The sequence below is a fragment of the Acomys russatus genome, chromosome 13 (genome assembly GCF_903995435.1).
Source record: "Acomys russatus chromosome 13, mAcoRus1.1, whole genome shotgun sequence".
NCBI lineage: Eukaryota > Metazoa > Chordata > Mammalia > Rodentia > Muridae > Acomys > Acomys russatus.
The window spans coordinates 24003491-24020610 of NC_067149.1; the positions used below are offsets into that span (position 1 = coordinate 24003491).

Sequence of the window (17120 nt, forward strand, 5' to 3'; positions counted from 1 at the left end):
GCTTGGTGCAGGGGCAGGATGCTGGGAAGATGCTCAAATAAAGGCGAGCATGGATTATCACACCAGACACCACAAAGACACCACGTGTCCCAGGAACCACTGAATATTATTCATGGGAATGACATGATGGAAATGGTATTTCAGTTGCAAGAAGTATTATTTCTAACTCTTGGGATGTATCAGATTGTCTGGGAGAGAGGACACATAGGCGTCCTCACTGAGGGACATAAAGCCCTCTGAAGGGAGGAGGAATCCCCCCACCCCATCCCTGCCCCAGATCTCCTGCCCAAGAGTCCTTTCAGTCATTAATAGGATAGGGGCCTAAACCCTCCAGACTTACTCTTTTGTTAAATGAACACCTCCTTTCAAACCGCTATTGAAGACACCTTTTCCTCGTCCTCCAGCTAAGATCTGGGCTTTTAAAACAATTTCTTTTGCATCTGAAAAAGAAAAATCCAGACAGTAGTTGTTTTCAATTCTTTCCTTTCTTCATCTCTTCTTCAAAGGAGCAGGGAAAAAGCAATAATGGTGTAGGACTTCCACGGCACTTACTAAAGCACTCCTAACCAACTCTGAAAACAGAGACAATAAGGAACTTCAAAATTTACAAATAAAAAAAGTATATTTACTGAGGACAATCAAATCCATCCCAGCACTGGAAGCCCCTGATGGCCACACATATGGGGAAAGCCAGGCTCATGGTCCTTTGCTCTTCTGAATGTGCTCAAAGATGCACATAAAGCCATGGAGGCAGCATGAATTTCACTGTGTAACAACATTCTCAGATGGCAGAGGATCTGACCATCAGCTCTGAGATGTCAGAGGCAGACTGGACTGAGTACAGAAAGGGTTTACAGACAGGACAAAGGATGCCTTTAATAACTGTATTCCTGGAAACCAGCAGGTTTCTGAGCAGTTGTTCTATATATTGACAGGGATGGCTAAGAAAGAAGGAAATGAATTAAAACAAAAAGCAAGCAATATTTTTTTAAAGTATTGGCAAAATGAAAAAAATCTCCTAGGGGAAAAAACGTTTGGGAATATTTGTTTCTCAGCTCACACAAAGAAAGAATAAACTCTCTGTTCCTGACCTTTCAGACCAGAATTATAAACTCAAGCATGTCTATAGGACTGGCAGGGAAGTGGGGTGAGAGGTCACCTAGTGATAAATGGTGCATGTGGCAAGCAAGAGAATTCTTTTTCTGTATTGGGGGGATAGGGAGCATGCTCCAAATTAAATGTGTTTTAAAACCAAACAACGCACATATCAGGCCATAGCTGGTACGGTGTTGTGTATCGTCTTTATTTAAATCAGAGAACTAAATCATCTTCCATTAGGCTGCCATGGTTTTCTGTTTCTGCAACTGAGGTTTTTGCATCTTGGATTGTAGGCCTCCTCATGTTCTCCACTCAGCTAGGTCGTGTTAACCACAGGCCTCCAAAGTCAGTTTGCTATTTAAAACAATAATGAGGATTGTTTTAAGGATGAGTAAAGAGTGGGCACTGGCAGGGAGATGGCTTGCTCTGTAAGCATGAGGCCTGGCACAAGGGTACGGCCTGTGACCCGGTGCAGGGGAAGCAAAGACTGGAAAAGCCCCAGAGTGCGGCTACTGGCCTGCCTTGCGGAAATGAGTGAGCTCCAGGCTCACTGAGAGAACTGTCTCGAAAAATAAGATGGAGTGACTTAAGAAAACACCTGACACTTGAACCTCTGCTCCACTCACATGCACACACACTCTCTAAATAGTCAAAAAGTTAAATGGATAAAAAATGTTAAAATAAACTGCCATAATTTATATTGAGTTCTAACCGTAAGTTGTTGGCTACTTCAGACAGGAAAGTCACTGTCATTGCCAGTCAATCAGGCAAAGACTGACGGATAAAGACCCACAAACATTTTACTATGGGGAGCTATAAAGGCACCACACTCTGAAGGCCGGGGGTCAGACAGTCATGAGCCAGCCCACGCCAAGGCTACAGCAGAAAGGTTCATTTGATGCTTTCACCCCTGCACTCCCATCTCTCATACCCTCCCGGAGCTAAGTCTCGGCACCTTTTCAGGAGCAAGCACAGCCCCTTCTAAGAACACAGTCCTTCCCTGCCTTTGACTCTTGCTTTTGCCTTCAACATGAACCAGCACATCTTCAGCCAAACCCTGACCTAGAACAAGCTGGAAGCTAGTAAGCTGACTGAAAACAGGTGATGGTCACTGTTCATAGGATCAAAACCCACAAACTCAGTGTCCACTCAGGCTAGTGCATACATCAGCAGCAAGTGCACACACAATGACAGGGGACTGAAGGAAACCTGGACTACAATGCCCACCTCTAGGGCTGGTGGCATATGTGGCTAAGGAGGACAGCTGGGCTGGCTTTCACTCTCAGTGCTATAAGATGAGAAGCAAACAAAACTCTGGTAGAAGAGACACAAAAGAGTGAAAGGCGATGCCTGTCTGAAGAGAGGTCATTTTAAAGGAGCACACAGTGCTACCAGAGCACGAAGAAGAAATGCAACACATTAGCGCAAGTGCTGATTTCAATGGCTGGCGCACTCATAAAATAAAGTATGATGGCGAGCACCATAACGGTTATTCTCAGTGATTGCCAAATATGGTACAGACAAAGACGGCTTCTATTTGTCTTCTGAACATAGCAAGTGGAAAAAGTACGTTTTGCTGTCTGCTCAAAGGTTTAATTACAGTCACTTGGAATTCTTTAAGTGCCTCAGGGCACTCCACTGTCATGAACGTTTTCCTTGCCCTTGTCGCCCAGGAGAAAGGCTGTCCCTCCTAGCTTCTCAGCAGCAGGACTGGAATGCCAGGCACACCCCCAACTGGCTGCTGCTGAGTGACACCGCAAAGGCTGATAAAACCAGTTCTAGCCACCAGCACCCAGAATGGCTGCAGCCTTGATGCAATTATTCAACTGGCCAGTCACATCTGCCCTCATGTCAAAGGATTGCATACCACCCTGGTGGTAACCCAAGCAAGCATCTAGACGACTGAAGCCAGGGATTAGGTCACTAATATTTGGGATTGTTTTGTTTGGTAGTGTCATGAACAGAATCCAGAGATTGATCCATCCTAGCCCATGCTAAGGATATGCTCTGCCACTGAGTCATACTCAAAGCTCTCAAGTCAATGCAAGCAAAAAAACGGGGAAAAGGGGGCTACTCAATCTGCTATCTCCCACAACTTGTACTCCAGTCAAAAACAAGTCCATTAAGACAACTAAGTGTAGAGTATGGTGAGGGAGCAGTCACCACTACAGTAATTTCAGTTCTTGAGGGAGCCTCAAGAAGAGGGTTACTTCAACTGTTATTTACTTAAATTTATGGAGAGAGGCCAAATTCTACTCAAAGGTTACCAGTCTTTTCTTTCAGTATTTACCAAGTTCATTCCATTTAATGCCACTGTTTTCATTTCATTCAAAGATCTGACTTTCCAAAAGTAAAAGTAAAAATAAATCTGGTTTTCTGAATATTACCTCCTCCAGAATTAGAGAAGAGCCCACACTTGCAGCTCAAGTTTTCTGGATAATGTTATTTACCCACCATGTAGCAAGCTACAAGTGGGGAGGTATGGTGGACTTTCTGCAGAAACAGATTGCATATATGCATTAAGAGCCATATTATTAGCCTACAGTTGGCCCTGTGAGCGATTCCGGCTCCTAAATATTATGTGTAGTGACCTTGGCAAGCAACGTGCCCACTGTATTTTATTCCTTTCCTGGTAAGTTTTTTTATCCTGAAAAGCAGTTTGAGAGAAAACACTTTATTATGATTTTTACATATCGATGAAAAAGTCGTATTAGACATAGTGGCTTAACCTACAGAAACAGATCAACTTCTCCAATACCCCACAGCCGCAGCGGACAGTGTGCAGAGCTGCTCGGGAAGCTCCACTTACACTTTGGTTTTACTCTGCTGCCTGCAAATGTTACCTCCTTCTAGGCTGTGAGTTACTCTGATTTTAATACAGGTTTGGACCAGGTTTACGGTCCCAGAAGTCTCATTCTAGAGAATGGATGCTCTTGGAAGCATTGTTAAGTATAAATGAAAAAGTTAAAATCATTAAGAAAACCACACTCAAAGAAGACGTGTTTTTATTAGGCAAGTTTTATAAAAATGGTTCATTTTGTTCTTCAGAGGCAGCATTCTGAAAACATTTATACAAAATAATATTCATGAAACAGTTCATAACTACAATAAAAATGTTGCGCAAGTATGTCTGAGAGCCCAGCAGATTGACACATACTGTTAATCCCAGCACTTGGAGGCAGAGGCAGCCAGAGCTCTGTGGGTTTGAGGCCACCCTGGTCCACATAGTGAGTTCCAAGACAGCTCAAGCTATACAGTAAGACTCTTGTCTCAAAAATGAATAAATTAATGAATAAGCAAGCAAGCAAACAGCTTGTCTGAAAATACATTATTTGCAGCCATTGTTACACTGAGAATTTGTACTACCAAGCTGGGTTTTATTCCAGGTTGCCTTCTTTCCCAAGGCACTCCTCCCCAAATGCAGGACACACAGACACACCAACCATCCCCCAGCAGCCACAGCCCTGGGGTTGCTGAGGGAATTCTTATTTCCGTAGTTCACTAACAAGAGCAGATTGGGAAACCCTGGCTTTCAGTACAGAGCACTGTCTGATTTTTGTGTGGTGATCCCCTCTCGGTAGGTGACAGAATCCTACCTGATGCTGTGAAGGTGTATCTCACCGCTGCAGATTTCCATACTACCAGAAGGCAAAGAGAAGGGACAACAGAAGGCAAAAGAGTTAAGTTTAAGGTCTAAGTATCAAGCGGCTTTCATAAGGCCTGAGGATTCCAAATGTTAAAATTGAGTCATCACTCTGTGGTCATTACTGTAACGCTCCCTGGCCTTGGATACATACCTCTTCCTACAGGCTTAAAATTAAGTAGGTCATGTGAAGAACAAGACACTGTGACGACTCTTTCTGTTCACATCCTTATTCCAACTCAAATCATGTCAACAGTGAGCCAGAAGACTCGAGAAACAACCACCTCAACACTGCCCACACCCAGCTGACTGAGACCAGATTCTCAGCCTCTCACCAAACTGCCACCCATCAGACTTAAACCACATTCCTATAAGATATATAGGATGGCCTGTAAGACAGGTGTGGTTGCCTCTGTAAATGCACACTGTTAGTGGTACTGATGACAAAGGCAATGGGTGTCACTGTGATAGCTCACGCAGGCCTGTGATGCATTTTGACTCTGTTTGCTCCCCTTTGTTTCCTTCTTTGACCCTGCTCCTCCCTCCCATTCCACGGCCACGTTGTCTTCTTCCCCACAGATCCTACTTATAGGAGAAAACACAGCACCGTCTTTCTAAGCCTGCCTCACTCACTTGGTCTAACACAATCATCTCCATTTCTAGCTCTCTTCCCACAAATTAAGTAATTTTGTTCTGTATGACTGAATAATACTCCACATGTGTAACACATTTTCATTATCCATTCAACAGGTGGCATCTGGTCTGCCCTAGCTTGGCTGATAGGACTAGTTCCAGGGCAAATATGGGCATGCTACTCTCTCTATGGCTTACTGAGTTCATTTTTAGGACAGGGGCTTTGAGATTCAAAAAGGAAGTTGTCAGGGGTGAACATTTAGAAATACATATTTATTAGTAATAAAGACTTTTATGTAACTTTTAAATCTAAAATTTTATACTGAATGTGATAACCAATTTACTAAGCATTATAAAAATAATAATCTCTTCACTCAGATACTATTGGGGCATAATAAAACTACCTTAAACCATTTATTGATTGTAAAGAAGGTCATACTATTATATTAACAGAAAACATGCTTATGTTTTTACGAGAATTTTTTTCAATTTTGTCCCTACAAAACTCCTGAAAGTAATCTTTAAATCACTGTTTTTTCACACTGATACATACATATATCCATCCATCCATCAATCCATATATCCAGGTACTACTATGCTACAGATACCATTCACATTATAATGGTAAGCTCATCTACTCTTCTGCCCTTAGCTATGACATTATTTGTTGCTTGCATATCCACTAATTCCTTGCTGATGATAAAAATTTTAACGCTAAATAAAAAACACCTCTAGAAAGACTGCACTCAGTGTACTATCTTATATGCCTCAGAAATAGATAAAATCTTGTTCCTTTATATAGATTAATGCTAGCAATCTCAGGTTTGTTAAAAAGTAAACCAAAACATAATTTCTAGAAAAAAGTTCAAGAATACAGTCTCCTACCACTGAGCCCCTAAATTCCAGTGACCTTACTGACAACCTGAGACTTATCTGAAAGTGTGTAGCACTGCCAGGACACAGACTCAGCATCCTTCATCAGTGAGGCATGAAGGTGCTTGAAGACAGAGCACCAGCTCTTCAGAGGAAACCATACTGTGTTTTACACAAACCACAGGACAGATAAATATATTGTGATATCCATTATCTGTAGCCATGTGACATTCAAGAGCTCAGCAAGAACCGGAAACACTCATGGAACAAAGAGAGCATTAACACCCAAAGCATTTCCACCATATTCCTTGTACAGTTAAAAGTAAGAGGGACAAACAGCTGCTACTCTGCCCCACCCTCCCACAAGAGCAGCTGACAACACTACTCCCAGAGCTGATATCCCTAGGCCCACCTGCAGCCTCTTCTAAGCTCTGTCTCTTGGTCTCCTAGCAAGAAGCAGGACAGCAAGCAAGAAACATAGACATGATTCCGCATGGAGAGAAAATTAGATCCTGCTTTCATCCTTCCACAAATAGATCAATCTTTAAAGAACAGTGTTAAAAGCTGGCACTGACTTCAGGACACAGACAAGTTTCATGACATAGATGGCATCTCCCCACTGAATGCCTTTCTTTCAGTGATGTCACACTAACACAGTCTGTAGGTGGGGGCTGGCCTCAAGGAGAGGTATGAGGTGCAGCTGATAAAGCCAGTCCCCAGCTCTGCATGGTCTGTGACTTTTATTTTTATTTTTTATTTTATTTATTTTTATTAATTTATTCTTGTTACATCTCAATGGTTATCCCATCCCTTGTATCCTCCCATTCTTCCCTCCCTCCCATTTTCCCCTTATTCCCCTCCCCTATGACTGTTTCTGAGGGGGATTACTTCCCCCTGTATATGCTCATAGGGTATCAAGTCTCTTCTTGGTAACCTGCTGTCCTTCCTCTGAGTGCCACCAGGTCTCCCCCTCCAGGGAACATGGTCAAACGTGAGGCACCAGAGTATGTGAGAAAGTCATATCCCACTTTCCACTCAACTGTGGAGAATGTTCTGACCATTTGGTAGATCTGGGTACGGGTTTAAAGTTTACCGCCTGTATTGTCCTTGGCTGGTGCCTTAGTTTGAGCGGGACCCCTGGGCCCAAATCTACCTATCATAATGTTCTACTTGTAGGTTTCTAGGACCCTCTGGATCCTTCTACTTTGCTATTCTCCCAAGCTTCTCTCATCTAGAGTCCCAATAGGATGTCCTCCCCTCTGTCCCAGTTTCCTGGTAAGTGAAGGCTTTCATGGGACACGCCCCTTGGGCTAGTATGCAGATATAAGTGAATATATACCATTTGAGTCTTTCTGCTTCTGGGTTAACTCACTCATTATGATCATTTCTAGCTCAATCCATTTATCCACAAATTTCCTGAATTCCTTGTTTTTAATAGCTGAGTAGTATTCCATAGGGTATATGGACCACAGTTTCTTTATCCATTCTTCTACTGAGGGACACTTAGGCTGTTTCCATGTTCTGGCTATTATGAATAAGGCTGCTATGAACATGTTGAGCAAATTTTCTTGTTGTGTGCTGGAGCATCTTCTGGGTATATTCCAAGGAGTAGAATAGCTGGGTCTTGAGGAAGCCCTATTCCCATTTTTCTGAGATAGCACCAGATAGATTTCCAAAGTGGCTGTACTAGTTTGCATTCCCACCAGCAATGAAGGAGTGTTCCTCTCTCCCCACATCCTCGCCAGCATGTGGTGTCACTTGAATTTTTTATCTTAGCCATTCTGATGGGTATAAGATGGAATCTCAGAGTTGTTTTGATTTGCATTTCCCTGACGACTAAGGACGGTTGAGCATTTCTTTAAGTGTTTCTCAGCCATTTGATATTCCTCTGTTGAGAATTCTCTGTTTAGTTCCAAGCCCCATTTCTCAATTGGGTTATTTGGTTTGGTGGTGTTTAATTTCTTGAGTTCTTTATATATTTTGGATATTAGACCTTTGTCAGATGTAGAGTTGGTGAAGATCTTTTCCCAGTCTGTAGGCTGTCGCTTTGTTCTCTTGACAGTGTCTTCTGCTTTACAGATGCTTCTCAGCCTCATGAGGTCCCATTTATTAATTGTTGACATTAAGGCCTGGGCTGTTGGTGTTCTGTTCAGGAAGTTGTCTCCTATGCCAATATGTTCCAGGCTCTTCCCCACTTTTTCTTCTAAGTGACTTAGTGTCTCTGGTTTTATGTTGAGGTCTTTAATCCACTTGGATTTGAGTTTTGTGCATGGTGACAAATAGGGGTCTAATTGCATTTTTCTACATGTAGACATCCAGTTAGACCAGCACCATTTGTTGAAGATGCTATCCTTTTTCCATTGAATGGATTTGGCTTCTTTGTCAAAAATCAAGTGACCATATGTGTGTGGATTCATATCTGGGTCTTCGATTCGATTCCACTGATCAATCCGCCTGTTGCTGTGCCATTACCATGCTGTTTTAATTACTATTGCTTTATAGTACAGTTTGAGATCAGGTATGGAGAGTCCTCCAGAACACCTTTTATTGTACAAGATTGTTTTAGCTATTCTGGGTTTTTTGTTTTTCCATATGAAGTTCAGAATTGAACTTTCAATGTCTTTAAGAAATTGTGTAGGTATTTTGATAGGGATTGCATTGAATCTGTAGATTGCTTTTGGTAGAATGGCCATTTTTATTATGTTACTTCTCCCGATCCATGAGCAAGGAAGATCATTCCATCTTCTCATGTCATCTTCAATCTCTTTCTTCAGAGTTTTGAAATTTTTTTCAAACAAGTCCTTCACTTGCTTAGTTAGAGTAACTCCTAAATATTTTATATTGCTTGTGGCTCTTAAGGGGTGAGATTGCTTAAATAGCCCCACAAAAATGTCCAAAGGAGAACATCTGGCCTGGAACGGGCCCTCTATCTAAGGCCATTCATTCACACTACCAGGAACTTTGCACCGTATTATCACAAGCACAGTGCATTAGTCACTTTCCAGATGCTGCCACAAGATGCCTAACAGAAGCAGCTTAAGGAAGGGATTATTTCAGCTCACAGTTTGAGGTACAGTCCACCGGTGGGGAAGGCACAGTGGCAGGAGTGTGAGGCAGGTGCTCACACTGCATCCACAGTCAGCAAGCAGAGAGATGAAGGCTGGTACTCAGCTAGCTTCCTCCTTATCACTCAGGCCATGCAGAGGTGCCACCTATGTTTAAGTTGTGTTTTACTAGCTTAGTTAACCTAATCTAGAAAGGCCCCACAGGCACACCCAGAAGCTTCTTTCCTAGGTGATCCTAGAACCTATCAAATTAGGATATTAAATATCACATCAAGGGAGCATCCCTTTTCAGCTTAATGCCAACAGCATTATTAGGGGCACACTAGGAATAAGATCTGTATTAAATGCACTCACTGTCTCCACTTAACCCCTGAGACACCCCAACTAAAGCCAGGGTTACAGCTAGCCAGCACTGGATGGTATCTACACAGGAGACACCGCTCAGAGACTGTACCTTAACCCACTCACGTGGATTCTCATGACTCCACCCTGAGGCCACTAACATTTCACTCCAAGTTTCTAGTCACACAGAAAGCTGAACTGCTACCGTGAAGACTCCTCACACCTCCAGCACCGAGGGCCTAGGTGGTCCACTTCTGCTGTATTTGTCTTGTGACACATCTCTCCATCTATCATAGCACAAGTTTTTCTTCACACATTTTGAAGTAAACTGAAAAATCAGGACATCTGCCCTTAAATTCATTAGTAAGACAGCAGTGACCAAAGTTCAGTATCTGTTTAGTTTCTTTTGGAAGATGTGAAATTTAAATATAGCGTGACACTCAGTGCTGAAGTGTATCACTCAATGTGTCACACTGTAAGGCCTATGCCCTTACCAAGAAGGGCAATACTATTGCTGAGAATTCATCAGGAAGGTAGCCTTAGAATCAAATATTTAAAAGGGCAAGTGAGATGGTTCAGTGTGTAAGGGCACTTGCCACAAAAGCCTGAGGATTAAATTCAAATCCTTGGAACCCACTGAAAGGTAGGAAGAGAAAACTCCACAATGTGCCCTCTGACATTCCATATGTCTCCCCAAAAAAACCAGCATTCCTGCACAGTGCTTCATGTAAACTAAGCAGTTGGAAGCAGGAAGATCAGGAGTTCAAAGTCAACCTTGGTTATAGAGTAAATTCTAGACCAGTGTGGATTAAGTGAGATTCTGTCCTGAAGGAAAAAGGGAGAGAGAATGAATGAACAGTAGGGATCTTAACCCCCTTGTTGAGTTTGTGCTATCATGAAAATATAAAAAACCTTCACCTTAGTACAAAACTAAGTGTCTAATGACTATATGTGGGTACATAATAAGGAAGAACAAATGCAGGTATGCCTCACTAATGACGACAACCACGATGACGACTTCCTCCTCCTCTTCTTTTTCTTCTTCTTCATTTTATTTATTTATTTATTTATCTATTTATTTATTTATTTATTTATGTCATTCGAGACAGGGTTTTTCTGGGTAGCCTTGGCTGTCCTGACTCGATTTGTAGACAAGGCTGGCCTCAAACTCACAGCAATCTTCCTGCCTCTGCCTCCCTGAGTGCTGGTATTACATGCATCCACCGCCATGCTCAGCATTGCTATGATTTCTAAACAGCATCCTGCTAGAAACTTAAGTCAGTCACAGTTAATGACAGACAAATACCACTTTAAGAAGAATTTTTTAAGAAAACTATGAACATATACAGCTTTTAGAACATAGAGGGAATCAACTATGTGTGCTTTGCACACTCAATGGAATCTGTAACGGATAGCTAGCCCACCCTACGTGTTTCCTTAACCTTTGCCTATCCAGGTATTCTCACATGCTATTCCACTCTGAATGAAGAGTGAATTCTCCTGGGGCCACTCACAGCTTCTAGAAAAGCTAGGGCAATGTCAGCAGCTATGGCCTGATGCTTATGTGATGACATGATGAAAATGACTGTATGCAAATGTTTTTCTGTGCCATCAATGTCACTGTCACCTACCTGCCTGAAACCTGTTAACTTAGGACTCTAGACTTTCTGCCACCCTACAGGGTTTTGAAAGAAAAGCACCAGACAGTATTTAAAAGATAAAAGCCAAAGAATATTTGCATTACAAACTAGACTGCATCACTGTCTCACAAGCTTTAGAAAGCATTGTTGTAAATACCCTAAGAGGCTCAAATGATAGAAAGCACACAGCAGCATTGGTTACCTGGTGTGCAAGCCATTTTTACTTCTTTATAGTTTTGATATGACCTGCATTCTAATGACTATTCAAAATCAGAGGAAAAAATCTCTTAAATTTTAAATGAAAGATGGAAAGAAAAGAAGAAAAGGCTTCTTATGGTCCCAGAACAGATTGTAACACAGGGACATAAGTGCATATATGTAAACTGAAAATAAGTACTAGCTTGAGTTAGTGGCAGAAGGTAGCTGTTAAACAGAGCTCCACCCCCACCACACCGCACTACCATACACAGTGAGATTTGCTGCAGATCACACAAATACGGGAGCAATGTTATTTTTTCAACTATCCATTAGATCAAATCAGGTACCTGAGAATTACAGACACCATCCAGCATCCTGAGCTTAGCACCACTACGTCTTGTCACAGAAGGTGTGGAGCAAAGGAGGGGAACAAGAATAAAATGCTACTGCTTCGCAACTCAACAACTGGTCTGCTGGTTCAAGACCAACGGGACATCCTCGGTCCAGGAAGCATGTATCTGCACTGGCAAATCAGCTGGTCCTTTCCATCCAGCTACCTGGTGGGCACCTTGCCTGAAGCCACCTGATTCCTTATTGTGGCAAAAAGGAGTAGCGAGCCCTCATGAGATGGTGTCCAACATCAACAGTCTAAGGACCAAGCCGAATTAGTAAACATCTTCTGTGTCCATCTATGTCCATCCCTCTTATGGCCTGGCAAGGATCAGACTGCGACACAAATGACCCTGGCTATGCGACCCACAGCTTCGGCTCAGAGCTGAATTTCATAGCTTACTAAGTTGCGGACTGACTTTGGCCAGGAATAAGAGCCTGGACTTTTAAAATCTACAGAATGAAGTTGATCACTACAGAACATGCACACGAGAAGTGCTACAAGTTATAAATGTAGGGGGACGCATGAGCAGTACTTCTCAGGATGTTTATACTGACTCTATCTTTTTTATCATGTAACTAACAGATGATGGTAATGATGATGAACATACCAGCCATTGGACAACTTTTGTAATAAATAAATCTACAACTAGAATACATAGTAATAAGCTGATTGTCCAAGTGTTAAGAATATACAGGACACCTATGTGTTGTACTTCCTTCTGTTATTCAGAAATAATAACTGACACATATATGGGCTGACAGGCATATATGCATTCTGATAAAGTGGACAGAACTGCCTTCAAGAACAGCCTCAACGTCAGATAGTCTGAACTACTTAACACTACCTTCCCAAGTGGACTGCCACTTGATCACCTCTGCAAGGTGACAGGATTCACCTGCCGCAAACACACTGCATGGTTCCATTTATACTGGATATTCCGATTAGTTCCTGGACCTGCCTGTTTCCTTACAGCGTGTCAATCTCCCCTTTGATACCCATCCCTCCACTCCACCTGGGGCTGCTCCACTATGGGTCTCATGTGCAGGTTACCTTCTCCCGTTCTGCCTGCAGGAAAAGGAGCATGGGCGGAGCAGCAAACTAGATGCAGACACTTGTTGGCATCTACTACAGCCAAGTTAGTGCAGCTGACGATCTGTGTCCGCACTGCTAGCTTGCTCCACATCACACCACACATGTCACACCTCAGTGAACACTAAGCACATAGGAAGCGCTATTCTAAGGACTCCGTGCCTGCTAATTTCACATGAATCCTCTGCAGTAGATTCCGTTCTCTAAGATCAGGACATCAAAAGTCAAAGAAATCCTGTAATGTGTTGACGATCACAGAGCAGTGAATCCAGAACAGAGGCTATTCCTTCAAAACTGACTGCCAGGAACAATGAAGAAAAGACGCACTGGTGTGAATGCTGCCGCCGTAAGCATGGATGTGCAAGTGTCTCTGTGGTGTGCTAACTGGAGTCCTTCAGTGGTACAGCTGGGTTCTTTAGCCCGTTTATCGATCAATCTGCTTTCTTGGTAAATGGATAAGGAGAATGTGGTATATGGACAAAATAGAATTCTGTTCTGCTATTAAGAAATGGAAAATGAATGGAAACTGAGGTCACTGTAAGTAAAGTGAGTAAGATTCAGAAAGACAAATATCCTAGGATTTATTTCACAAGTACAGTGTAGATCTGCCTAGGTATATAAATGTATGGCTATAGGATAGATGGATGAAAAATAGATGAGACAGACAAATAAAAATAGATATAGGTCATAAAAGTAGATTACAACACAAGGAAAGGAGGAGGTTTAAATGGACTCAAGGGGGGAAACTAGCTTGTATGCGCTGGGGGAAGGGAGTGCTCAAGGATGAGGAGACTATTATAAAGTAAAATGACTAATGATGTATGATGTAAGGGTGTCAAATGAAAACTATTACTTTGTAGGCAAACTAAAGGAAAAAATAGACATTACAGGGATCAATAAGACCAAGCACAAAGTCTCTCATTTTGAGTTACACACAAGGCTGCACCCACCCCTCCGTCATGGAGTCCCCACACAGTAAGCGTTCAAGGGCAGCCTATTCCCTTCACTGTGTACATACATGCCTGGGCTGCTTGGTTTGAACTGGCAGCTGGAGACATCGAGAACAGCCTGAGAGAGAACGGCAGGGAGGGTCTGTTCAGATCAGGTCGGCCTGTGGGCACGTCTGTAGCTCACAGTGGAGTGAGAAAACCTGCCGACTGGCACCATTCCAAGGAAGGAGGTTCTGAACGATTTAAGGGTAGCAACTGTGGCGCTTCCTGCTCTTGAGTGCCACTCCAGCTACTGTGACCTCCCCACTATGCAGAACTGGAACATGGAACTGTGACCAAAAATAAACCCGTTATCTCCTAAGTGGCTAATTTCAGGGTAACTTATCTAAGTAATTGGTAAAGAAACTAAGGCAACGGCCACATATCCTGTGAATGAATATACCCAGTCACGTTACAACAAAAGCCCTGGGAATGGAGATATAACTCAGCGGGTAACGTGCTTCTCAAGAGGACCCAGGTTCGGTTTTCAACACTCACACTGGGTGGCTCACAACTGCTTTTAAGTTCCATGGGATGTGACACAGTCTTCTGATCTTCCTGGACACGTGAACACATGTGGAGTACATATATATCCTCAGGCACACACAGACATATGCATCTTGTAAGAAGAAAGCCCATGCCAGTACCAAGTGTACCTGCTGCTTATATTGTGCATGCTACGTAAAGAAGGCAGCAGTCAGCCCATGGGGTACAGGAGTCAAATGGCCACCCTGATCTATAGCAGCTCTGAAGAGAGTGGCTGAGAGTCAGGCTTGTGTCCCACAGACTTGCAGCACACTCTGCAGATCTATACATCAATTCAACTCGAAGAGCTGGAAAAGCTACCAAAGCCCCCAACTCTCGCCGTCTTTCTCTATAAAGTGGAGCAAATAACAGTGTCTCTCAGGAGTTGGGAAGCACAGTGACGGGCAGCCAAGCAAACAAATCATTAAGACCAACTGCTTGCTCTAGGCCTCATCCGCTGATCTGGCCCAGACATTTCCTCTCAGCCTCTCCCTCAACAAAATGCCACTTTTGTCACCTGAGCTTGCACTGAGCGACAAACAATACAGTGTGTACATCATGTTATTTCTAAATTTCCAGTAACCACATAACTCAGAAACTGCTGGATAATTCACAGTAAACACTCAAGTTAGAAAAACAAGGAAGATCCAATTGAGTGGGGATTCCCCTATCTTTCCTGTACCCTTCCCAGGCAACCACAGCCTGACGTGAATCTACCTGGCTTCTCAGAACAGCAGCTCATGAGATAAGACTGACAAGACCCCATGCTTGCCATATGCTGTCACGAGAAATCTATGGCGGCCATGTAACCTGCCAGGACTGCAAGCTCACCCCCCACAGAGCCACCTTCACAGACACTGTAGACAGGGGAAGGTCCTGTGCCCTGTGTTTGGAGATACTAAGGAAGCTTTGCTTCAGAGCAGAACTCGGTTCTCAATGAACTTTCCTTTAGCAAAGTAACAAATACATAAAAATCCATTTCCCCTCATAACCTTTGAGTTCAAATTGCAAATCTTAGTGTCCTTCTTCTAAGTTTAAACCTTTAATTCACTTTCAAGGGGGCCTTTGATTATGGCTCAATCAACCTAAGTTGGACACTAAACTCCCTTCAGTAATCAGTACCACTTACAGACTTAATTTCCCTTAAACATCCAAAGCGGCATTTATAAATCTAATATATCCATTTTCTCTTAAGTGCTTCAGTGTCTGATACCACAAGCAAAACCTTCTCAAGTCCTAAATTGCATGGGCAATTCCCTAATAAACTGAAAAGATTCTGTGAACTTTTAAAGCACTGTAATATTATTTACAATCACTATCAAAAACTTTATCCTTTGACATTAAAATTACAAAGTAATGTCAATTACTCAACAAAGCACATACAGCAGAACTGATGTCTAGCCGATGACCGGTTTAAGTGCCATGTTCTCCTAGTGCAAACACATAAGAGAACCAATGTAGTGGGTAACTGCTCACTTCTAAGTATTGATCCTCTGCTTAGCAAATTCTAGATCTTCCTGGAGAATCCCGTAAGTAAAGCACGTTCAAATCCTGCATTCCAGCCAAGGTCACAAACCCCAAACACCCTCCTCTCAGACAGGGGAGAAATTTTTGGTCCTTGCAGAATCCTGATAAAGGAGGTGACTTCTGTGCGTGTGTAGGTGCACACATGCACGCACGCGCATGGACCTATGTCTGAAGCCAGAGATCTATCTTTTGTATTGATCGTTTCTTCAATTCCATCCACCTTGTCTTTTGGGCCAAGCTCTTTCTCTGTTCTTGGGTTAGCAGATTCCGTTAGGAGGGCTGGCCATTGAGTGCCAAGGACCCGACCCCCAGCACAGGGGTTACAGTGCATGGCTGCCATTGCCAGCTTCTAAGAACTGAGCTCAAGGCCTCATACTTGTGTGCCAAGCACTTTGCCAACTAAGCTCTGGTCCCCAAAATCACTTTTAACAATTGCCAAGATAAACAGAGGTCCCCTTAGAGAAGGACCTGAAACACCCTGGGGTCACTCAGGTTCTATAGCCCTTCCTGTATCTGCTGATTCCACCTGATTTTAGCAGACAGAAGTCAGTCACATTCTCAAAGCCAGAACTGTCAACAATTGTATGTAGGTTGGTTTCTTTTGTAGGCTTTTAGAACTTATTGTTTCTTACTTTTCTTACTTTTTTCTTCCCAAAGGAAATTAATGCCATCCCACAGAATCCTTTATGTTTGATAACATCTCATACTTCTATAATTTTGACATGTGATTTAGGGAGATGAAATCAAACACCCTTAGGGTACCTTAACAAATTTGGTGCTAGCTTCTTTTAAAAATTATTTTCTTACTGAATTCAAGTTATTTTCATTTTTTTTGTCCCAAAAGTATAATATAAAACTAAATTCAGCAGGTAAAAAGATGAAAATTTTTAAATGATAATTTGAAATTTTTAAGTAAGCCTATTTCCGGCCCAGGGTGGGTATCATAATATCACAATCATGAAAAGCCTTCAACATGTGTCTCCTGACTCACAATCAAGCTGACTGACAACACTGGCCCTAAATAAGTCACAAGTCCACAGTCAGCTCCAAGGAAGGTGGAGGATGGAAAACTACTGTTAAAGAACTGAGAGGCAATCGAGAACT

The 17120-nt window shown here is 42.6% G+C and overlaps 1 protein-coding gene across 1 annotated transcript in view; it reads right to left on the minus strand.

The window, feature by feature from the left end:
- Suclg2 (succinate-CoA ligase GDP-forming subunit beta) overlaps positions 1-17120 on the minus strand; it is a 259745-nt gene that overhangs the window by 129961 nt on the left and 112664 nt on the right. The window contains exon 3 of the mRNA XM_051154952.1: positions 341-440. Coding sequence (XP_051010909.1) covers positions 341-440 — 100 coding nt within the window. The remainder of the gene's footprint in view (positions 1-340; positions 441-17120) is intronic.